This window comes from Trematomus bernacchii, unplaced genomic scaffold (genome assembly GCF_902827165.1).
Source record: "Trematomus bernacchii unplaced genomic scaffold, fTreBer1.1, whole genome shotgun sequence".
Lineage (NCBI taxonomy): Eukaryota > Metazoa > Chordata > Actinopteri > Perciformes > Nototheniidae > Trematomus > Trematomus bernacchii.
Genome location: NW_022987839.1, coordinates 1,650,705 through 1,676,400, shown reverse-complemented (window position 1 = coordinate 1,676,400; position 25,696 = coordinate 1,650,705). Strand labels below are relative to the sequence as shown.

Genomic DNA, 25,696 nt, shown 5'->3' with positions numbered 1-25,696 from the left:
AAACTGTAAAAAAATATGCATGCCTTAAAATAGCAATATGAAAGCCTAGTGAGGTAATTCTCACAGTAAAATCTTAAAACTTTAGCAAGCAGAAGTTTGTATTTCAAAAAATCTGTGTTTGCACAGTATCTGAGGTACTGAGAAAGCAAGATTGTACAGGAGCAATTTTACTTTTATTTACAAGCATTGATTTCTCCGTCAACTGCAAACATCTTAGTGGGGAAGCGTTAGAAAATATGCTCAATCAAATGTGCTTTTGCAAGTATTAGTTTCGCAGTTATTATTATTTGACACAGTCTCAGGGCTAATTGTAGGTGAGACTCGAGGAGAAATAAAACCCAACTGTACAGACTGGTGGTAATGTTGCTAGGTTCAGGACATCTGCTATATATTTATATAAAACACTACTGCATCAAACCTATATTGAAAGCATTCTGTACATCGTGTTAGGTCTATACTCAAAAGGCGCCTATGATATAGTCTTCAAGTTGTCCAGTCCTCAGTAATCAGACAAGTGTTCCAACATGGGACAGCATATGTTTAGTTTCCGTGGTTAGCCTTCTGGCTTGTCATTTTCAATGAATGTAAGGTCCCAAGCTGACTGAAGCAGCATTATCCACCTCAAGGTACATCACAATGCACTCGGCAGTGAGCACACAGCCGTATTGTTGTAGTTTAAACCCCAAATGTTCCTCATTATGTTGTGTTTTATGTGATGGTTAAGCACACATTAAGACAGGATCTGCCAAATACAGGATATGGGGGAAACATAGGGGATGCATCTGGGTACTGATTTTCCATTGGTTACGGTTCATTAAATGACAACATTTTCCTGCTTCGGTCTTTATCCAGACCCTGTTTGATGGAGGCTGTTTCTCATGGAAATCAAGGAGTAGAGCGAGCAGTTTGAACCCGCGTTGGGTTTAAACCTCCAGAGACGATCATAAAAATCGGTTTGTAATACCCAAGCAGTTTTATTGACAATTCCCTTAGAAATCTAATTATATAAACAGGATTCTGGATGTTAAATGATAGAAATCAGTGATGCATGGCTATATTTTCAACATGGTGATGTTCCAAACCTTTCTGATAAGACAAATGTCAAAAATACAAATAATTCTGGATTCAAATACCAATTCAGGTTGTGAAAAGCGGATGTTTTAAAAAAGTTACCGGGCCAGTGGTCTCAGTGGGGGTTTCAGGCTGATTTCCATCCACTGTGGAGTAGTCATACTCACCCGTGTAGTATTCTCCACCAACATTTGTCTGAATTCAAGCAAAAACAGCACACAGGGAAAGCATTACATACATGAGATGGATACAATGAATGTCATATGAAAGAGCTTTTGTGTACAAAGCCTATTTTGTGTACACGACTTGAATATCCTCTATACATGTGGGGTGCAAAGTGTTATGACAGTCATGGTAAGGGAGAGAATGAAAGATTATGAGAGATAAGAGGTTGACAAGAAGGTTTGACAACAAGTGAGTGTGTTTGTTATGCATGACAACAGCCATGATAACTGTATCAGTGTTTTAGTGTTACCTCAGCCTTGACTTCTGCAGTTGGGGCAGGGTCAGTGGTAACCGCTCCTTCATTGTAGTCATAGAACTCACCATAATCATAGTTAGTGTACTGTAAGGAAAAAGGAATAAGTGGCAATCAATTGATTAGTGCAATCATGTAAATAAGACGGCACAATGTCTTGGAGACATGTTGCACATTATTTACATGGCATGTAAGATTAAATGATTGAAATATGTTTTGTCAGCATGCTATTTAGGAAATAACATGTTCAAATGTAATACAAGAAATGCCACATCCATATTAGAAAACTGTTGTATATGGATGACAGAGGCAATTCTTGCTTATTTTTTCACCCAAACCCCAGAGCTTTGTTTGACCCTGTTGAAACATTCATGACCATAACCAAGCAAACAGCAATTAAGATTTTGGTTTGCTTCGACAGGATGTTAGACGGTTAATGTGATGCCAGTGAAAACGTATATCCCTCTCACCCCTTAAATCTGAATGCCAAGAATGCCCCTGGGTTTCATTAATGGGGCTTTAAAACAGAAACCCTTAACTTTCCTGACTCATCGCATGCTGCTTAATTATGGGTATCTTGGATAGTACAGTAGCAGGGGGTAAAACCACTTTTAATCCAGTCTCTGAAAAAACAACATGTGTTAAAAAATATTTCTTTTAAGATTTCCAAAGAAGAAACCTCCTTTTCTGGGAAGACGAGGACTATTGCGTGGGAACAGAGATCATGTTAACTTTCCACTATGCTGTGCTGGAAAGCATCTTGATTTGCCATGAAGGTAAGGCACACTTACAGTCCAGTTAGGAATTGAAAACATGGGGAAAGAAACAATGACATTTGTAGGACTCAGCACTTTTGCCAAATCTAAATTTCACCTAGAGCATTATAATGTTTATCTTACCTTATTATTACATATTTACATTTGATAATCAATTCAAACTCAAGTAGCTAACTTATGTTAGGGATAATACACTTATTTACTTACAGCTGATTCTAGTCTTTTTGCTAAGCTAGGCTAATCAATTCCTAGCCAAAGCTTTATATTAGCCATACAGATATAAGTGGCATGAAACTTTTAATCACACACTCCAAAATGTCAAACTATTACTTTAAGCGTACGTACTTTATAAGTATTGATAGTTATTTCTTGGCACACTGCCTACAACCGTTGTGCTATTATGCACAGTTGTCCCTTAGCCCAATGTCAAAAACGTAAGATACTTCTTCTATACGTTTACCTAACAAATGGGGAAGTAGATTAAGTTAACAGACCAGCCCCTGAAATGCATCGCTCTATCAGCACAGGAATAAATATTAGTCCCTGGACGGCTGCTGAGCTCATAAAAATAATACAAGAGGCACGGCCTGCTGCAATGTTGGCATGGCCTCCGTTCAGTGGCCCGGAGAGAGAGAGGGAGGTCACACAAGAGAGGAGCCTTGGCCAGAACAACTAGACTGAGAGCAGAGAAGGAGAGGGTCAGGGAAAAAGATAGAAAAGGATGGAGAACGGAAGAAGGATTTATAGTGATTTATGGTGTTGAAGTGCTTGGCTGAGTTGAAGACCTTCACCACAGCTTGGATGAAAGGCGTAAATACTGAAGCTGGCTCATAAAAAAAAAGCTCCCCCTTCCTCCTCTTGTATCTATCCCTCTTCCTCTTTTAACCCAGCTGCGGACATGCGGCTGACGACAGCAAAGGCGCCGTGCCTCAGGTCAAGGAGCATCTTCAGAGGCTAAGGTCAAAGCTATGCTCTGAGCTTTTGTAGAATTGTAGAGGTTCAGTTTTTCAGTTGTGGATGAAATCAATTCTTTAATATACTGAGTTGGAATGTAGGAAAAGCATTCCTGTGATAACTGATTTACAATGTCCCTGAAACCACACGGCTCCCTGCTGTCTATTTACAATTGACAAGCTCCTTGTCTTGGAGCTGAAGAGTAACTTGAAGATGAAGCAATATTTTCCAGGACGCGGTACCCGCTGTACAGCCAACATTTTCAAATAGAGAAGCAGCTCCTGATTTTTTTTTTCTCAAACCAAAGATCCAAAGTCTACTTTTCCAGGTACTGGGAGTCTAGCTGGGGAAAGAAAAGCTTACATTTCCCTGGGAGTCTGGGCAGAGCCTGCAGAACTCGTTAGTGATATAAATCACGGGGCCACTCCAAAGTGGGCTCAGACTTCGTGGCAGGGAAAAGAGAAAAGTTTCCAGTGTGAGCTCATCAGTTATTTGGTGAAATACTGAAGGAAAATGTCAGCCGACAAAAAAGTTTGAACTGTCAAAATAACAGAAATGTAAATGTAGAAAGACAAATGAGGCCCCGACACAAAGAACTGTCTGTATTCAAATAAGGAGAGTTGGCTGAAGAGGCGACAAGTGATGTTTTCCGAGCTAGAGGTTATACATTTTAATTTTAGAAGATGAGTAAAACTCAACAATGTATTTTGATTTGTCAGCATTTTCCACAGGTAAAACACAGACTAAAGAAGAAGACATATTAGAGTTGGAATAGAAACTTATACAAGTCTGTCTCTGTCAAAGTACTTCTGCCTGGAGGAATGTTCGTAAAATGTTTTAAGATCATATCATTTTGATTAGATTTGATTTGATTTGATAATTAGCTGGAGAATGTGTGTGCTTGTTGTGTAATTCTAGCAGACTGAACATTCACTGGATTTAACCACAGAAAATGTTATCTACTATTAGTCACAGATTATTGTTTAGGTAGCAGGAGTGTTCAAGCTAAAATGTCTGAATGTGGGGGAGGGGAAACTTGATGAGTATCTCAAATGACCCGTACAGTCCAACCATAACTCTTCTCTCTGTTCCTCAAAGCATCACATTTCTAACTTTTCTCAATCCTCAAACAATCCCCAATGGCTTTTTAAAATCAAACTGAATTAAAAAAAATTATCTAATATTCCAAAAAGAAGAGATTTGGTTTCCCCCATTTTTCTGCCATGACTTCACAGCCAAGTTGGAAGGCCTCTTTTCAAATTCCTGCTATCATTCTTAGTAAATCTCAAACTCCGGCTCCTTTATTTCCCCCCTCTGTGTTTCCCTCCCTCCCTTCCCCTCCTTTCTCCCAACTCTCTTTTCCTTCTTCCCTCCCTCCGGACAGCTTTGCCTCCCATCCAATCTCCACTCCTCAATCCATCTCGCCCTCCTGCAGACACTGACCTCTTCGTCGGGTTGCTGGGCCTGGGGGGTGTCGTGGTGGTTGGGGGTTTCACAGTCAGGGCTGTAGTGTTCACAGTAGTCATGGGCTGCTCTGGGGTCTGCCACTATCAGCAGCTGCTGGATGTCACCCTGGAGGAGAAGAAGAAGAAGAAGAAAGCAACATGTCAGCCAGAACTCCTGTCAACAGATTTCACAGAGTCCTAAATTGGGAAGTATTTCCTGTGTTAATTCCCATGTCAGCGTTCTTTTAGCTTTAGTGTTTCTAACATAAAACTACGATGGGGTTATGTTATGGCCATCAATTTTATTTTTTTCCAACTTAGTTTCCAGTGTGGTTTGGCAAATGGCTTCAAATACTACAAAACAGAGGAGCCTAAGCCACTGTTTCTGTTGAGGAGTGGCCAGTCCCAGTCACACATCAAAGCTGTAGACAATACAGACAAATACCTCATTGCAATTGGGAACACAATTTTGCACTTTAGTGTAGTCAAGTCATCCAAAGTTGATCCAGAGTCCAAAAGTGATTGGACTCACACTTCTGAGTGTAATCTAAGGTTTCTACAAATGGTCATTTTTACAGTCCATTCGCTGATAGAGGCACACAACAGGATCTTAAACTCTGTGATGCAATTGACCACTTTACTTACATTTTAATATACACAAAATAAACTGGTATGTTCTCACACACTATTATTTGTTTGTACAATTCAACTTGCATGTCCTGCCCATCCAAGCCATGGAAACGGTCCAGCTGCCGCCAATCAGCTTAAATATAAATTAACATGTTTTCCTTCCATAATGACAAATAGAAACCAAATGGTACTATGCACCTATTACTCCTCGTTTGACTGCCAAAGCTTTGCACCATGTGGTGATAATAAAACGTGATAATGAAAACAATAAGGCAGATTGTGTATAGTACAAGAGGCAGTAGTCTCTTGACTATTAATTACATGTAACATTATGGAATAAATTAAGGCTTCAGGGGAGACTTTAAAAAAGGACCATTGTTCAGACCCCCACTCAGCCGTCAGTGTCAGCCAGTCCCCTTACACAGCAGATACATAACCAAGGTCTGTACTTATCTGAGGCCGTCTGTTTTTCATGATCTTTTGGAAAAGGAAATTAGATCCTTGCTCACAACCCTTCCATCAGCCAAATGCTTTTTTTCCATGATCGTCTCCTATGGAATTTCTAAACCGGGACTTTCTATGGATCTGATGTGAGAAATGTTATCTATATCCATCCACCATATGAGCAACTCAGGTGACGTTTTTCAAAAACTCCACCTGGTGTAAGTAACAAAATGGACAAATAAATAGGCAAGAGAACCTAAGTGTAGTTTTAAAGAGAAAGAAAGCACTGTTAGGGTGGCCCCTAAAGAGGAAGCACATACATGCAGATTGCATTAAATGACAGGAGGCGACATCTGTAAAAGCATGGATCCCTGGAACACATTCATCCCGGCCCTGTGTTCCCATCATACATTTCAACAGGTTATTGAACAACCCAAACAACAACCAGAAAGTTCAATTTTACTCATTGATTAATGCATGTGTACTCAGTTCACCTTCTTATATTACCTGTTGTATAATGTAGCTACACTTGGTTATCCCCCACTTGTTTTTCAACCATCCCATGAGAAAAACCATACATATTTTGTGTATGCATGTCCCAATATAACCTGTATATCCATTACCATCCCCCAGTCTGTGTGAGGTATTTGGGGTGGAGATGTCTACAGGGCCTTGGGAGTAATTTATAGCTCACATTTAATTAAAAAAGAGAAAATAAAAACAATTAAAATGTCAGGTTTATACTTTGGTAGTTTTCCAGATTAATTGCAAAAAGTCTCTTCATCTCCTGATCACCCAATAAAATAACAATGAGCAGCAGTCCTAAATCAAACATGTGGAACCAATGGAATCAGGTTGATTCCCAGACTGCAGGATTAATGCCCAACTGTGGCCAATGGATTAAACTGAGGTTGCTCTGGGCAGATTCCAGGTGTGAATGTGGAGCAGGGCGTTTCTGCAAAGGAGAGATTTAGTGCTTATTGAAGTTTAGTGCTTATTGAACTAAAGATCAGTGAAAAAACAGGGGGGAAATACCCTGCCCACAAGAGTACACCCTGTACATTGTTTAACCTCCTGCTACAACTATAACTACAATGACAAATAAGAAGGTCTCCAATTCATCTCCAACACTCATTCAGCCACTGCATGTTCCTCAAATTTTACATAAATGGATCAAGAGTCAAAGCCAGAAACGTTTTAAAAAGACAAATTGCATTTGGCGAGATCTCCGTCTGTCTTCTCCAGTCTTCCTATGTGAGGCGCTTGTAACTTTATATATTTAGTGGGAAAGTAAAAGGTACACAGACTGAACTGCATTTACTACGGCAAGAAAACAAATATGTGGATCTGGCAAAAAACAACAGGACTTGTCAAGAGACCACACACACTTTGGCCCATTCATAAGATCAGTGAGTGATTCATTCCCCCTCTCTACTTTTACCCTCTGTGTCTCCTTCGTCTTCATCTTGGTACTTTTGTTGATGTTACTGTCTGGATTGCCTTGCACATCTCTCTGGCGTCTGCTGAGATTCCCCCTCAGAATGTCAGGAATGATCTAAAGCAACGCATTGGCTCTGCTCAGAGCTGGCACACTCACAATGGGATACATCACCCGTCTAGGCTACACTACAATCAACCTATTAATGGGTCTGCCTATAATGTGCACGTGGGTGTAAATACAACGCCCCTAAACACATGTTAACCTTCACTGTAACAACAACCATTCAACGGAGGGTTGACATAAGTAAGTACATAAAAGAAAAAATGATGAGACTGACTGATCAAAGAGACAAGACTTGAATCATCACTAAACCCCTCCCTGTGTGTGCAACCATCAGACTATGTTTGGGTTTATTTCTGTTGAAAACAAACAGACCACTGTTTCTTCCTCAAGCTTTTCACATCGGATTTTGAGCTACGAAATATAAAACAGCAAACAGACACCGCTCTGGGCTTGGTGACCTTGGCTGTGAAGAGTATCCGTCCCAACACACAGCTCACACCCACTAGAGAAGTCACTTGAGGGAAACAACTGGCAGATGGATATCTCCTTAATAGTGGGCAGTATTAAAGCCCTCAGCAGACCATGCAATTTGGCCTTGGCATTGTATTCTTTAAAGAACGACACATATGAGACTCCGAATGCCACTCAGAGGTGTGTGTGGATTGTGATCAAGGAAGTTGTAGACATCTGATTGTGAGCACACATTACCTCATCCCTGAGCATAAAGCACATGGCTGACCTCAAACAGAGAAACACCACTTTGATTAGATGCAGATAGCTCAGACTGATGACAGGAGGCACAGGGTTTTCCCATCTTGCTTTTGTTGGACTAATATGAAGGCACAAACAAAGAAGTAGTTTGTTTTTGTCTCCACAAAATTGATACCAGACCTGATTGGGAAATGTTTTTTAACTTTAGGGTGTCAATTTCTAGACCTAAATGCATAGTCCAGCCCCCTCCCCCAGCCACCACCAAAATCTAAAGATGTGTTGCCCTGGATTGAGCCTTACAGGCAGATCGTTTTCTCAAATTGCAATACAGTGCGGCTACTTTGGCTGCGGTAGGCAAGACCAAAAAACCATCCATGCGCCTACTTTAACCATAGTTTTTACACATGTTCTTTCAGCCATGTATGACTCAACGCTGTGACGAAGTGCTCCCTGAAAGGCTTATAAAATGCAGCAACCGTAAATCTGGGGGGACAAATCTGCAGTTCCCTGAAGAAATTCCCATACTGTATCTGTGCTTGTACCAAAAAAAAACACATCCAAATCAGAAAAAAATCTGTGAATAGAATTGATTACAATAAGTAGATACATTCACAAATCTTAAAAATAAATAAAAGTAATATGCAACTGTATAATTGTCTCTTCTATTGTATATAGCTGTACATTATATTATATCTTCAACTTTTGAATTGTTCCAACAATAAACCTTACAGGCATTGAAAGACATCATCTTGAGCTCTGGGAAATTAAACTAGGACCTTCATCTGAGATTTTATAGACAAAAACCATAATTCAGAAAGTGCTTATTAATCGCTAAACAAAAGGTAATCCCACTTTCCTTCTCCATATTACTACATAATGATAGGTAGTTTCCACTAAATCCTTCAGAACAACATGTAAGTACGTAATTAGCTGGTTGAACTGTGGCTGTCTGTGGCCACGTGCAGTAGGTCACTGCCTGCAGGGAACAGCTGGGGGTTATTAATGCACCTGGAACACACATTTGGAAATATGCCCAAAGCATCTGCAGAATGACCTAATAAAACACAAATGCATAGAGGCAGAATCTGTGAAAAAAGGGTGCAATGATCCCAAAGTTTACACGTGATTATTTATTACTTTACAGACTATTTAAAAAGACAGCATCCTTACATGGCACCAGAATTTGATCTGGCTTTAAAGATGTGTTGACATGAATGAAGGAAGAAAATAACTGTCCTTACTACTGCAACTTGGATTGAGCTGATAAGATGACTTAAAGGTAGGGTAGGTAATTTTGGAGAAACCAGCTCGAGTGCGCTAGAATTTGAAAATACACAACTGGAAAAAATCTGCCACTTCCTTACAGAGCCCCTCCTCCAACACACACAAACGCGCACATGACCAATGAGGGCACGAGATAAGATAGTGCACAGATGGAAGGCTGACAGGCAGGTAGGCCATCCAGTTATTTTAGCCGGGCCGGCTAAAATTATTGGTCGTGCTTTTTACAGTACTACGGCTTCCACAGATGAATTTTTTTTATGGATTTTTTGTCAAAGCACTTAAGATATTCATTGCTATCGGGATGTTAAGAGCATTCCATGGAATATAACAAAAAGTGTATCTTGAGCCGGTTTCTCAAACTTACCTACCCCACCTTTAATGTGTATATTTACATCCTTTTTTTATAAAAGTAATGTCCCACCTCAGGATGATCAACAGACTTTGCTGTAAAAACCTTAAACTCTATCAAATCACTGTAACCCGCTGTCACACTGAACCATCATCAGCCAGATGTGGCTGGATTCAAGGCCAAGCCAAATGCAGCTGCCCAAATCAACAGGCTTAAATGTCTTTTTCTTGCAGTATCTTTGGTAGCCATCATTTCTTTTCTGTATTTTCTTACTTTTATCATCAAAATACCTGCTTTTCAAAATGATGGGAAGGGACCACACATTTTTGTAAGGAAAAATAAACAGATGGAATTTCAAAACTGTACAAGGGGAACAATTAGGCAGGAAGCAGAAAGAGGAAAAACAATCCCGATTCCTCACAGTGTTTTATGAAATGCAGCCTTTGTGGTCAGCACAAGGATAACGTTTCTTTTACAGCACTGGAGGCATACAAATGTCTTCCACCCTTCGAATATTAAAATATTTCTTCTGCCAGTAGCTCACAAAACTGTTGAACTATTCGATCCATCTGCTTGCTTGTCTGTCTGCCCTTTCTTTACTTCTTTCTCTCTCAGTCTCCTTTACCTGACTGTTCTCTTTTCCATCAGACAAAGTATTTAAGAAGCACCTTGAGTGCATTACCTCGTGGCTGTGCTGGGACCACTGAGGGGGGGTTAAGGGACAAGGAGGTCAGATACAGGTTCACTTTGACAAATGTACTTTTAATCTTCCGTTTCTTCGTATAAATGCTAGTTGAAAACATCAAAATCGGAGTCTGAACTTATTCTTGGGAGATAAATATTGGTTAAAATGGGATTCTTCCTTAACATCCAGGATCTTAACAATGTCTTATTTACTGTCCTGGCCTCTTTAATATGCATTATGAAATGTACCCGTCCATTTTTTTTTCTTTGTATCTTTATATTTTCACTATACTGTCCTAGTCCTCACCGGTGCTATGTTAAACAAAGATAAAAGTGTCAAAACTAATTAACAGCAACACTCACACAACTTCATACAACTATGAATGAATTACTATATTCCTATAACACAGGGGTGCCCAATACGATCGGTCGATCGCAAGGGTAGTGTGGGTAGATCGCATGGCATTGAAAAAACATTTTTAGTCTGTCATCCATCCTTACTATGGCATTTGCCACTTGATTGACGTACAGGTAAGCCAGTCTGAGATTGGGCAGGGTAGATGATTTGGGCGTGGTCATTTTAAATGTAGCTCCCAAGCTGAACAAGTGTGGGCACCCCTGCTATAACACAACTCTAAGAAAAACATTTTGTTACTGGAGGGAGAAAAAGTGACTGAGGCAGATGAGAAACAGTCAGACTGTTTCTCTTTCTGCCAACTCAACCATAAACAATGATTCACTTTCAGGCTGAGCCCATCAGAGCATTGTTAGATTCCTCTGCCAAAGACTGTCCTGCTTGAGGGACAGTATTTTGGAACAATCTACTACGCAGTAATGACAGACACATAAACAAACTATCTTCGCCTCCTCACAGACACAGACTCCATTATATGCACATCTGAAATAACACACAGAAAGCACACACTCTGTCATACGGGCAACAACTACAATCCCACCCTATCCCTTAAAGTCTGAGGAATGGATTTGCATAACAATGAGGAATGATTGAAATATCGTGTGGCTTTTATTTAAAAGAAAAAAAGCAGAAAAAAGGGGAAAAAGGCATTTGGAGGTCTGGTCAGTGAGCGTATCTTTTAAACAGCTGTGCAATCTGAGCCAATTCTAAGCACACTCGCACACTGATCATATTTTCCCCCAGCCTTTGCTCTCCCCTGTGCTTCCAACTTTGACACCTGCTTATGCAATCTACTGCAGTAAGGTAGCCATGTGCTCACAGCTCACAGCAGTTTTAGTGAGAAATCTCAAAGCAAACCTCAGTAATTAAAGTGCAGAATGGCTCCAAAGATGGGAAGCTTGGTATGCTGAACAGCCACAATTCTTAATCTATTTTGTCAATGCATTCTCTAGTCTAAATCATGAATTATAAAAAGGATTGGACAAAGAAAAACTGCAGAAAATGTTTGCCTTTTGTTGGATCCATTTTCTAAGGTAAATGTAGGTATAGGTCATGAAATACTAATGTTTATAAATATTAATTTATATATTACATGAATGGGTTTGGGATGGTCAGGGTTAGGGAAGGGTATTATGTAAGATATCGACTTCCATCTTTGCCTTACGCGAAAGTGGTTGCATATTAACACATCAGAGGATCATCATATAGGATTCATCCTCTGGGCATCACTATAACCACAGAAAATATAATGGTTAGTTTAAAATATGTCATAGGAAGGTCTGGGATTAACTACATCATTGGGACCTATCCTGGGACTATATTAGTGATACCATTTTCTTTGAAATTACGGGCAATAGGTTCATTGTTCCTTTTACTGACAGATATATAAGAAGATCAATAGCACATGTTAAACATAAATACATTACATACAAGACCTTGGAAGAACTGGCCTCAGTCACCTGATTGCGGGGATGTTTAAAATGTTTCCATTGTATTTATCTACAGTAGATATTGCAGCCACCATGATCCAAGTTTCCATAGCCTCCAAGGTTTACTGATTGTAGAATATAACAGCTGAAGAATGAATGCCAAAGTATAATCCGATAGGCAACAGGTCGGACCCAAACACATGGCTTACATCTACCTTACATACTGTGCCTTTTTTTATCTAATGAAATGAATAGAAAATACCTTTATGGCCAGTATGATTTATTTGCCATTAGCAACCCAGTGTGTCTTTAAGAAGCCAGTTTAAAACAAATCAAAGGTTATCAAACCTGAAGTGGAAATAATTACAGTTTGTGATTGCTGAATTTATTGCTAGGCTGTTTCAACAATGCCTTTGTGTGATACACTAATATAAACCACCTTGGATCATGCAATAAAACCTTGGAACAAAGGAAAACTGTTTTTTATTCCCCCAGGTTTGAAAAAAAGTGAACAAAACAAATTACTCTGCAATTCAAGAACCATTAGTGTAATATATGTTCTAACAAAGACCACTCACAAGAGCCAAATGGCTGACCCTAAATCAGCATTTAAAATAGAAAAAAGCTAAGTGTTTAGCTACTTTAATCCTCTCAATTACTTGAATTACATTTCCAACCCCAATCACTGTGGCTTTCACACTTATGTTATTTACTGTTGGCAATGTTATAAAATGAATTCACTATAGTTGTGCCTTTTGTACATTGTGTTGACGTGTCTATATGTTTAACTTCTATTTCTTGCAATGTGATCTTCTTGCCAAAGACCTATCACTGAAGAAGGGTGGGTTGACATTTTCATGAAGCTCCCGGTGGAACTTCATCTCTGACCTGGAGGCAAACATTTTGCAGGCTGTTCTACTTAGCAAGCATTCCACATGCACACATCAAAGAGAGGCTATTGTTTTCGGAAATAGCATTGAGCTAACAGTTTCCACTAAGCTCATAGCTACCTGTGCTAAACCTGGCAGCTAGGACCTCCATTTCATAGTTGCCACCTCGGTTATTGTACATTGATTCACAGTTATTGACGTTATAATATAAAATAATCTCTAGAAATGGTGGCACAATTCTCGAATCTCCAATAACACAATGTCCAATATTTAACACAAGTCTATTAGACCTCAGCTTTCCTTTTAATATATCTATATTCAAACGAATCCAAACCAATGTTGAGAGCAAGAAAAAGCACTTCGAACAACATTTTCCACAGATTCTGCCCGTACTTGCTGAGTATCAATGCCAATATTGTTGTTCTGGCCAATGAAATTTACCATTCACTTTATGCACAAGTAAATGAAAGACAAATACAATGTCTGGTTTTAAAGTGCTTGGACTGAAGAGGACAATAAAATAGTCTAGTTTCACAATGGTAAATGAGATTCATTGAGTGTCGGATTCAGAATATGCTTTCTATTACATCCATTCATTCATGCTTGAACAGAATGGAGAAATCACTGGCATACTGTAGTAGGTAGGGTTTCCCTGAAAACATAATCACTTCAGTTTACTGTTAAAATCTGCATTATATTAGGGAAAAACTCTTCTGTGGAGATGATGGAGACATATTGAAGCAGGCTCTTACCACAGATATCAGGATCAGAGGTGAATTTAGTTGTATCTTTCCCAGAAAACAAGTCTTATTGTAGTCAAATTAACTATTGAAGATAATAATAACTATAATGTGACCATGGCATTGAAGTCATGTGCCTTAACAGATTCTAGTAGTTTGAGAAGATAGCGAGCACTCTCATATCTGGGCATTAGTTATTTAGCTGGAGCTAAAAGTTGCCTAGCTTGGGTTAGCATGAAGACTGCACTGGTTTAGCGCTTTGTAATAATACAAAAAATATCCCTACCAACACATTTGAAATATGGCGTGGCATCTACAATCTGAACAGAAACGTACATTTTAAAGTGATACGTTATGTAAATGTCTTGCTCTGTAACTTCTAGTCTTTGGCTCCAACTTAATAATTACAGCACAAAAATGAAAGTGTCATCCTTCTTCTTAAGTAACTCTTGACCAAAAGCAAATAAAAACACGTCAAATAATGTTAAACCACTCCTCTGAACCAATTAACACCCCAATCACAACACAGCTAGCTTAATCAAGGTGGATAGGGATTCAAAATGGCTGCCTTACTTCAAAGACTTCTTCATCCAGGATTCTGGTTCCAAAGACAGTAATGCCTTCTGTGTTGATGACGGCCTGGTCGCTTCTGCCGAGGGGCCTGGTCACCTTCTTCTTACAGTCCACAATGATGGTGACACTCTTCTTCTCCACGCTGATGGCTACACGATGCCATCTGTGCAGCAGGGGAGCAAAGTGGGGGGTTAGAAATATAAACACAACGCTCTGGCACTTCCTGTCCTTTCAAGAAAACGGCCACAGTCTATGTTTGGAAGAAAAGTGACATTTTGATAAATTGTTCTTAATGAGAGTTCACAAAGATAAGATCATTGCCACTGTTATATCTGTACACAATATACACAACTACATCCTGCAGCTGATTAGCTTAGCTTAGCCTAATGTTGAGACTGGAAGCAGCTCAAAATATTGCGCCTCTAAAGTTAAAGAATTCAGATTTGTTTGTCTTGTTTAACAATAAAACAGTTGTTAAACAAAAAAGTAGTTACAGAAAATAACCTTTAGTAACCTCCAGTACTATTTTAATGATTATAAAAGGATACATATATCTACGAACTGCTTCAATAACTCATGGTTGCTGGTAGCCTGTTGTTTTTTGCATGGGATCATGTCTGCTAGCATTTGTGAAAATGATTGATCGTAACTTCTATAACTGATTTGTTTTAGAGTCATTGGGCAGCCATGCAATTTATGAGGATCCTGCCCATTACTGCATATCAGTATACAACCGCTGCAAATAATCTGGAAAACAAAAGACTGTGAGCAATTTATTTGCCATTACTGTCTGACTTGTTCCATATGGCTTTAATGACTGAACAAACATAAGATGATAATAAATCTTCAGAGCTGTTAAGCAAGCTAGGAGAGTTAATGATGCTCTGAGTGATTGAGAAAATCTGTGGAGCATATTGGTTTTGTTTAGTATTAAATGATTTCTTTAAATGTGTATACAGTGCTCAAGTTGGGCATCTAAAAGTGCTGTTTAGCTCTTGAGCCAATCAAACAATCTTCACAGAGGTATTGAGATTTACATTTACCCTGAAAATGCAAGCAAAGATCCAGGGGACGTAAAAATCTACAACCCACATCTGACCCAACATGTTCAAGCCCTCTTCAAAGAGCAACCAGTCACTTACTTCCCGTCAGCCAGGTTGATGGAGCGGAACAGGGGGTACTCCTCTGGGGCAGGCTTGCCATTCTGGTCCTCGTACAGGAAGACGGGCGCACGGCCCACCTCCACGCCGAGCTGCTGGATGCCTTGCTCGTTGTACACCGACAGCAAGAAGGACTGGAGGCCAGCCTTGGGCTTGATGGTAAACAGGATGGAGAAATCTTCTGGGAAAACTCCTCCTGAAGGTTAAACAATCAGCAGGCATTTAGTTTGGTATGTAAGTAAAATATATTTCGTTACAAAATCTGGGTAACTGCACATTTTTGTCAGAGGGTTTTACAGCATTGCTCTGCTTCAGATTCATACAACTACACATATGGAAACATCCCAGTATAACCACAGCATTCTTAATACAATCTAAATAAATAGCTCTTGGAAGTTAGCTCATGACTGTTTACTTAATTTCAGAGGATGTTGCAGAGAAGGTTTACTGACTCCCTACCTTCCTACTTACTAGCTCTAAGAAATAGTTTGACATTAAGGGTAAAAGGCACATTCTTGTTGAGATACAATAAGAAGACATTTACACTCTATTACAGTGTACCGTGAAGATTAAGCTTTAAGGAACATAATACAGTCTCCATTTGACCTTATTTCCAGTCATTTACTAATCTATCCTTCTCTGATGTTGGTACAAGGGCAATTGTATTGTAATGACTGAATTGAATAATGGCAAGTTTATTAGTGTTCTCTCCTCACATTAAACCCAAATGTCTAGACAACTGGACCTGGAGCAGTGTTTATTAAGGAAGCTAAACGAGTCCCTGGCATCCCCTGAAAGGACTTAATGTTGGTGATGTAGCCACAATAATTTTACAAGGGCAGTAAACACTCAAACAAATGTCATATTTTTGAATCCATAATAGCTGGGTTCAATGACAAAATAACTAATCCCGATCAAATAAAAGTCCAATTATTCTGACTGAGGACATTTTCACACCTCCAACGCTGCACCTCTCAAGCTCAATTATAGTTTTCGAAATTCTGTAACTGAAAGTGTTGGTGTGCGGGCCGTTTTTGCCAAAAATCACAGAAATAAAGTTATAATACCTCACACTGTTTGGTTTTTATTCTATGACACTAAGCCATACTGAAAAAACATACTGCATACACTGGAAACAATTTTTTCTCAACAGCAATACACTAATAAAATAATATTCTATATACTTTTTTTGCTATGAGTAAGTGAGCAGTTTGGGACTCCTCCTACACCTTGGCCCAGTAATAAAAAAACAGGCCTCTTTATATTATAAAACATTGTATTGTATGTTTAAAAGCAGCATGTTTCATATTTCAGCTTAAAAAAAGGCATCTGGCAAGTTTGGAAATTGACAAATGTATCTGTCACCAGAGGTGTTGTCCCCTGCAGTTCATTATTACATTTTCAGATTAGCTAATGAGAAGCAATGAGTGTAAGAAAGTAGCACACCAAATGGTTACACAGTTGAATAGCTTTTGTGTTTCTCCGATTGGACTCCTTCCAAATAAAATAAATATGGCTTTATTTCACACAAAACAGCCGGGCAGCAGACTTTGAGTCCCTTGGCATGAAATCCCTGCTAGATTGCACTACATTATCCAAACAAAGCATACTGCAGTCTGCCAGCAATCAAACTTGAGGACAGATAGTTTATTGACAGGATCAGTCCACAAGACATCAAAAGAAATATTCCTCTCATTGATTTGATGTAATAAATTGTGGGTTTTCCCAAAATATCTAACAACAAAAATCTGGTGTCTACTTGAATCATATGTTTACACAACATACACCATATGCTGAGTGATTATCATCCCTATGGGTATTCAATATCTTCTAGATAATCATTTCTGAAAGTCTGTAGTGCAGTTTAGAAAACAGGTGTTAGTCGTTATGGGTTTCATTACAGTCAGTCACTCCCTGATTTGTTGTGAATTTAATGTGAAATTGTAATATCTTTAAGATGTTTCTATTTTGCCATTAAGTGGTTCATGACAGTAAACATAAGCATTCGTTAAATGTTAATCCATTTGTTTGTGTGGGCATAACATTTCTAGCTTCAGGGATGGCAAAATCTGTCATTATCCGTTATTCTGTCCAGCACTTCCACTTCGAGACAGAAACATCTCAACAATTCGACATTTCTATAATTCATGATATTCCCATCAGTTGTACTGTATTTAGTTTTGTTCAGTGCTAATAGGCAAAGGATAGCATGCTAAAATGCTAAACTAAGATGGTGAACATGGTAAACATTATACCTGCTTAACATTAGCATCTTCATCTTGAGCATATTAGCATGCACACATTAGCATTTAGCTTAGAGCACTGCTGTACTAAAGTAAAGCATTGGAAAGGAACTATCATGGCTGCAGACTTAGTAAAGTTGCATTGTTCTTTTTACAATGATATTGTGCACGTGTTGCAGTGCAAACGTTGCTTTTGTAAGGTTTTATGCAAAAGTATACCCAACTATCAAAGAAATTGGTTGAAATGCTCTGTTTCAGATGAACAGATTGGGCAAAGCTGCCTAGTTCAGCTTCAGAGTAAAGGCCTGTGATCCGTAGGAGGTTAGGAGGGAGGTTACCTGGGAAGAGCTGTTTGGTTGGAGCACTGATCTGAGCCTGTTTTCCCACTCTGTAAGCAATGTCTGGTTTGGATCCTCTCCGGGCCGTGCAGAAGCCTGGTGTTTTCCGTACTCCTTCAGGAGAGCTCTGGAAGTCTAGAGCCTTCAGGACATCTACTGGTTCAGCTGAGGAGAGAAATAACAAAATATGTTAACATTACCCACAGATACTTGGACAGCAAGCATTTCATAACATTTGAAGAGAAATAAGCTATTTTGGGAATGCATCTGTTGAAAGGGCTAGCTTAGGTTTCCCTATTTGAGTGGGTCACTACCTGAAAAGGTTTTTATGTAATAATAGATAGGTTTTTGTGAAAATGCAAGACAAAGAGAAGATTGTTGATGGTGCATTAATGCGCATCTGCATAAATTGGAAAGTGATTTTCCTAATCATAAATAGGCTTGAACATGTTATAAGTAAATTCTCAAACTGCTGGAAACAGACACATTGCATCATATGTGCAAAAGAAAGAACAACAATATGACTACTAAAGGAACCTTAGCTGCGTTATGCAACAACAATATAACTTGAACTCATTAATTTAATACACATATACTATAAGGCATATGAGTGTACATGTCGTAAAAGCTGCATGTAATTGTACAGTGCACTGTAAGCATATTTCAGCAGTTAACAGAAAACCTAATGGGTCCTGGCATTTTGATGATAAGTCAACATTTACACCAATTACCCCCCTTGCTTCTTGGCCAAAGCTGTCAGTAAGACCAATTGTTCATTTATGAGCTACCTTGTCAGAGGACCAGTAAAAATGTTGGTAACCATTCAGCAAACATAAGCGGCCCCCTCCTCAGCGCCACTATTACCCCCACAGCCAAAAGTCACAGCATCTATGGGATGATAAAACTCATGGCTGCTGATCACTGGGTCTTTCTGGATAAGGAGAACGCAGAGGGGGGCAGCTTTACAAGCTTCTTAAAACTACTAAACTCTTTTCTATCAATGGACCTGGTGCTCAGTGTCAGATTGCTGTTCTTTGCAGTAATAAACACCATTTCTTATTCACTCTATCTTAAGTAATTGTCTAACACTTAACACTCTCACTCTGTAATGTTTTGTTGATCTCTTAAACTCCTATCTCTCCCATTCCCCATGGCACAGTTACAATGTGATAATTGGGAATTAACAAAACCTTATAAGTTAGGTTGTAAGGCTAGTGTAAACAGGGGTGTTGACGTACAGCTAAACTATATTTATGATTTAACACATCTGCCTAGGGCGGCATTTGCCTAAAGAAATGCAGTAAGACGAGTTTGTTAATTAATGGTATAAAAAAATATATTCTTGTTTTTATATTCCTCAATTTGATAGTGATGATCCTGCATTAAAGGTGGGGTATGTAATTTTGGAGAAACCAGCTCGAGTGCGCTAGAATTTGAAAATACACAGCCGGAAAAAATCTGCCTCTTCCTTCAGACTTCCTTACAGAGCCCCTCCTCCAACACACACGAACGCGCACATGACCAATGAGGGCACGAGATAAGTTTGTGCACGAGATGGAAGGCTGACAGGCAGGTAGGCCATCCAGTTATTTTAGCCGGGCCGGTTCAGATGATTGGTCGTGCTTTTTACAGCGCTACGGCTTCCACAGATGAAATTATTTTATGTATTTATTGTCAAAGCATTTAATATATTCATTGCTATCGGGATGTTAAGAGCATTCCATGGAATATAACAAAAAGTGTATCTGAAATAAATTACATACCCCACCTTTAAGTTATTACCTGTCTGTATTTGGCATAGTTAATTAAAGTTAAGCATTCATTATAAAATACACACAAACAAACAATATTGCAATATTGCCATGGGTCAAAAAGTATTTTTTTATTTAGGAGTTGTTTTGCATATTCTGAAAGTGGTGTTGAAAGACATCACTTAAATGTTTTTTTTGTTGATGATTTGAACAATATTAATACTCAGGGGGACATTTAACCAGCTAAAAAAAAACTAGACTGTGACAGACAAGTATCTCTTTAATGTTTGCTAAAATTAGCTTACAGTAGCCATTAGTAGGCCTTGTTCAGAAGAGACCAAGTAAGGCTGTAGCAGCAAAAGTGAAATGAGCAAGGGTGTGTTTAATAGCTTATATATTCAACTTTTAAATGTGTTATGCTTTCCTAGAAAGGTAACATAGTCTCGCTTTAATTTAGCAGTCGTGAATGAATGTGATGATTTACAACTTCATATCAATGTTGGTGAGGGGTCGCTTAATTAAAGTTGGTGTTATAATAATAATATGCTGGCATTGTCTAAAAAAAAACAAGATCAAGCCCTTTCTGACCATAGCTCTTAGAACATTTGCTGCCTTGTAATTTAATGAGACTAACCACATGCAATACCATCTCTGTGCTGTAGTATGGTTAATATATACTGACATTTAAACAAAGACTAGATTACACATCAATACTGAAGAATGTATTGTTCCGATTACAATTTTGATTAAACTGGCAGCAAACTAATGTAGAGGTCCAAAGTAGAGAATAGAATAACCAACTGTTACATTTCCACTCCAAACCAAACTCAGTGTAACCCAAGTATTAAATGATATGTGTGGAACTGCAGAAACCACAGCAGTACAAACCAGCATGTTACTAATGTGTCTTTTCAGTGAGTCAAGAGGCAGGATGTGTCCTCTTCAAAAGCCCCAGCAATGAGAAACAACGTCTGAATGGTCAGCTTAAATTCTCAGTGGGAAGATAAGGCCTTTAAAGAACGGCAGATAACAGGCTCAATGTTAAGTCTCCCTTCCTTGAAAAAATCTGAGATTCATGTGTTTGATACTGGCTTAAAAGCATTGTGGGAAAATCATTTAAAGGGATCAGAAAGAAAACGTTCTTGAAATTCCCAATGCAGGAAATCTCCTCAATACTCCATAATAAAGTTTGGTCAAGAGACCAAAAAAGCATACACTGGTAGAGAGAAAGGATCATAATGTCAAGGAATAGTGTTATAGCCCTTTTCTCCCCATCAATTGAAGAACCATATGTTATTTTTTCATGTAAAATGTAGACCCTAAGCTGTTAGTGCTTTTTCCATCCTTCTCCTTCAGTGCCAGCCACTATACATTTCAACATCAATCTAAATTGAAAGTCAAAGGCATGTAATTATAATAATATACGCCTGTTTACGTTTTCTATTTTTGTAAGTCATGTGGCACGTGAAGCCAGGAAGTGCTGATTATGCAGTTCCTTTTCACTTTCAGTGACCAGGAGGGGGTCTGATGGGTGGAGCTTTAAGTCCACATGCTGAACCCATTATGTTACTGGCACCACTCCCTATACCCCCCCCAACTAAAACATACATGAGACTAAATGGAGAAGGCCCCATCCCTGTAGCTACTTCTCCTGTGACCAGAAAAATAACAGCTTGAGTGATGAATCAAACTCGCCTGATTCCAGCATATGCTCAGAGATGTGTCTCGAGTTTTATCATATTTGAAGTTATGCAGATCTGCTCTTAAAAGTAATGGGGACTGGATTAATTTATGCTGATATGGGTCCAGATGACACAATTCATGAATTTAAAATGTGAAGAGTATACAGTAAGCATCAAGCAAGCAGCACTGTTGGGTCTTTTCTCTTCTCTTTTAACCAACTTTATAAACTGGGAGAGAGGTGGATTTACAAAGGCTTTAGGATTGACATTGTCATAATAAGCAATTTAACAGACACAGGGTTTGTTTTGTTCTTAAGACTATACCAGACTGACTTTGGATTTCAACACAGACAGAAGACTATACCAGACTGATTTTGGATTTCAACACAGACAGAATAAAGTACAAATGTGTCAAGTACCAAACGCCAAGTATAAAACCTCACACCGAATGCCTCATAAAAATGAAAATAGTCTGTGGCTCTTCTGAATATTGTCCCAAGTACAGAGCTACTGGTTCTTGAAAAAAAAGAGAAAGAAAGCTTGGACTAAAGGTCTCTTTGTGAGTTCCAGAATGCCTCTCTGCATTACTGCATACCTCAAGGCCTCATATATTCCAGATGTGCTGAATTGGCCAGGAACCCCCCCACACCCGCACCCCCGACTCTTCAGCCCCACTCTTCCACAACCATCTCTTCACAGAAGCCCTGAAAAACCGGCAATATCCCAAAACCATTAAAGAACCCAAATGAATAAGCATGGTTCTTAAACTCTTTTGTGTCTCGTATGGAGCCAGCATTCTATACCCTCAACGCATCCTTAAAAAGAAAGATTCCCCTTCTTCTTCCACACTTAAAAAGGAATAACCGATATTCTAATGATAAGGATGAAAAACCACAAGAGAGAGAAGACAGTTGTCTCGTGCTCAAGGTACCAAAGCAACTTCAGACTAGCCACAGTCTGAAATGTAATCGTCAGTCTCTGATTTTTAATGACACATCTTCCTGCCTGCTGTCGGGGACTTGTGATATACTATCTGCCATGTTAACAAGCTACTAACATGACAAAGAAGTGTGATTTCCCCTGAGGCAGTAAAGCATGTAGTGACAGGAGGGAACTGTTAAAATCATTAAAGCAATTGCACCAGCAGACTTTAACACATTTAAATACCATTTTCAGCTATATAGTCAAAATGTCAAGGCCCCTGAATCTCATAACTCAACAGAGCCATACAGTTTGATGTTAAAGTTCAGACTTGTGATTAACTTTTCAATATGTGACATTCTGACTTAATGTCTCTGCGGTCGTGCGCAGACATCATGGGATGTCTTTTCGGGCTTTTTTGTGACACTGGCTTCTACTGAAAGTTGGCAGAAAAAGGCAGCAATTAAAGTACATTGGAAAGTCTGTAAATGTTTGCTAGCAAGTCATGCAATTATGGTTAGTCTAAGTATCAGTCAGAATGAAGGAAGATGGGCAATGGGCAATGCATGCCAATGTGGTATTTGCTTTTTAAAATATTTTCATTTTTGGGGCGCTCTATCCAATTTGCCCTATGCCGAATGATTTCTTTATGTATCATAGGTATTTGAAAGATGTACTTTTTATATGACTTAATTCATGTCAGCGTCATTGCTATGATAAAGGAAGGCATTATTTTTGAAAGGTTGCGTCATCTGATGTCAAAACCACAAATATTAAAAAGCCACATGCATCCAAAAAGTCACACAACTTTGACACACAACAGTGTATTTCAGTTAAAGCCACAGTACAGTATGGATGTCTCTCAGACGTCACAAACAAGGAAAAAACATAAAAGAAGAAGTTAATGTGACCAACATTTGTGTTTTTAAAGCAAAGAAAATACTCCAGTTTTTTTTTCTTTTTTCCACCGACGCCCCTTTTTGGACTTAGTTGGGAGCCCAGATAATGTGGAAAGATGGTGATCCTTCAGGAGAGAATATGAATTTCACTCCCAGAATTCCACAGTGTCGTGCCCAGTGTCTTGTATAAACTTTTTGAATATTTATCACAAAACCTACATCTATAAAGTTACACTGTGCCACAGCAAACTCAATTGACAGCAAAATAACATTAAAACGTATAGTCAATTTTAAGCCTTTTGTGAATTTGATTTAATTGTTAAGCTCTTACTTTGCTGATATGTTGTTGATAGCTTAATGCACTAAATGTGGACCTATGTGTAAAAGTCATGTGTCAAACCTCAAGGGGTTTCAATAATACTGCTTTTTTTTCTGTGATCACATTATCTTCAATAATTATTCAGCATCATTGAAAAATAAGTGGTCATAAGACCCATCTTGCACACTTTTTACACAGACCACAAGACTATGTGTGTCAAGATGAAAAAAACGATGAGCCTCTCCCCACTGACCACACCTGGATGGCAGACGTTGCTACTTCAACACTCAGAGGGAAGGAGCAGCATCTCTTCTGTTTGTGCCAAGAATAAACCTTAAGTTGCAAACAATCACAACATTAACCTTAACACATTGCAACTACTGTATGTAGCACATATAGTAAAAGTTTAAGGTACGTTTTTGAGGTGGTAACTTCAAAGTCATCAACAAGCTTACAGACACAACTGTGGTGACCCCTTTAAAAGTTACTGGATAATGTGATGCAGGTGCAGTCATATAATATAGGCTCAGTTTGGTGTCACTCACAAATAAACTTGAAAAAAACAAGTAAATGCAGGCATCATGATTCATGAGGTAAATTGCTTTGAATACAAATAAAATACACAAATAAGAAAGTGTGATCAGTTTTGTATGATACAGTGGGCAGGCAGGTCTACCGAGCATCTGAAAGGTGTATAAACAGAGTAATGGTGACTTTACAGGCCATCTATTGGTAGTGTAGGCTACTTAATTAAAGTTGATGGCTGGTCGCTGCTTAACCCACTGTCACCTACAGTATGGGCTGTCCGCCAGCCTATAGGAGGCTCTTAAAAGTCCGGGATGCCCTGGTGTTGGCACAGTGACCGTGACGTGGGGTAACATGCAGCTTCTTACCTGCTCTGACACCGGCAGCTTGCAGAAGGAAAGTTAACGTGACCGCAGCGATTAGCGTTGAATCCCATAGCGATTTTTTCGTTTTCCACCTGGTGGTGCACATATGCATCTCCATGATTAGCGCCCGCGGCCGTACAGAAAAAGGGCGACTTTTGACAAAACTCGGTCCCTTCAACAATCCACAAGTGTAGTGTGCTTATACTAGAGCGCCATGTGTGAAAGTAAAAAAATCACAGCCAGACCGGGCCCTTCAGATCCGCTCCCCCTTAAGTCCAGATCTCAGACTGATGGTGAAGGGCTTTCATGAAAAAAGCGTAAGGCACTCGGTTCCCTGAGCTGCGCACCGTCAGGAGGCTGGACAAAAGCCGCAACGCTGAACCTGAACCGACAGCGAGATACTGACACTGGAAAATCCTCCGTTCATCAAATCACCAGTCAGGAAAGTTGTCTAGGGATCCGCCCCCTGTGCAACAGCATCAAGCGGAGCATCTCCACATCCCACTGCAAACTAATTACAGGACACAGTGAGGTCTCCCAAATCCTACAAGATCTCTTTTACAAACTTTTACTAAGATGTCAAGTTAAATATGACAACAAAGCAATTTACCAGCTTCAACTTTCTGTTAAAACAATAAGCTTATAAGAATAAAAGGCATACAGCAGGAGAGGTATTAAACTAAATGCCACACACTAAAAGCAAATTAAGTGGTGGGGTGGAGCTATTATTCTAAAGGTTTCCCGAAAGAATCTGAAGAATAGCATCTACATGTGCCGATGGCTAAAATAAAAGCCCAAATAGCCAGAATTAAATGTGTTCCAGATACTAGGAGTTCCCTCGAGGAGCTCTTAGACTTTTTTTTTGGACAGCAGGGCTCCTGAGGTCTGACAATAATGAATGGTTAAAGATGGCTGGAACAAAGAATGGAAGCACAGGTGGTAGCTATACAGTCCTCCTCCCCTTGATTTGGTTTTTTCTTGTGAACAGATGAGAGACAGGTTTAAAAGTGCGACGGCAGCCATTGTGACAAACACGTACCACATTTCGGAAAATGTGTTTACATGTTTTATCATGAGGCAGACATTAGAACACCATTAGGAGATATTTAGGAAAA

General features: G+C 39.2%; 1 protein-coding gene across 1 annotated transcript in view; it reads right to left on the bottom strand.

Annotated features, from left to right (window-relative positions):
- Nucleotides 1-24,967, bottom strand: part of LOC117500321 (collagen alpha-1(XI) chain-like) — an 80,149-nt gene extending 55,182 nt beyond the window's left edge. The window contains exons 1-7 of the mRNA XM_034153153.1: nt 24,585-24,967; nt 18,120-18,284; nt 15,521-15,734; nt 14,379-14,541; nt 4,723-4,851; nt 1,547-1,636; nt 1,174-1,266 (exon numbers count right to left, since the gene is read on the bottom strand). Of these exons, the coding sequence (XP_034009044.1) occupies nt 1,174-1,266; nt 1,547-1,636; nt 4,723-4,851; nt 14,379-14,541; nt 15,521-15,734; nt 18,120-18,284; nt 24,585-24,699 (969 nt within the window). The 5' untranslated portion in view covers nt 24,700-24,967. The remainder of the gene's footprint in view (nt 1-1,173; nt 1,267-1,546; nt 1,637-4,722; nt 4,852-14,378; nt 14,542-15,520; nt 15,735-18,119; nt 18,285-24,584) is intronic.
- Nucleotides 24,968-25,696: the final 729 nt, after the last annotated feature.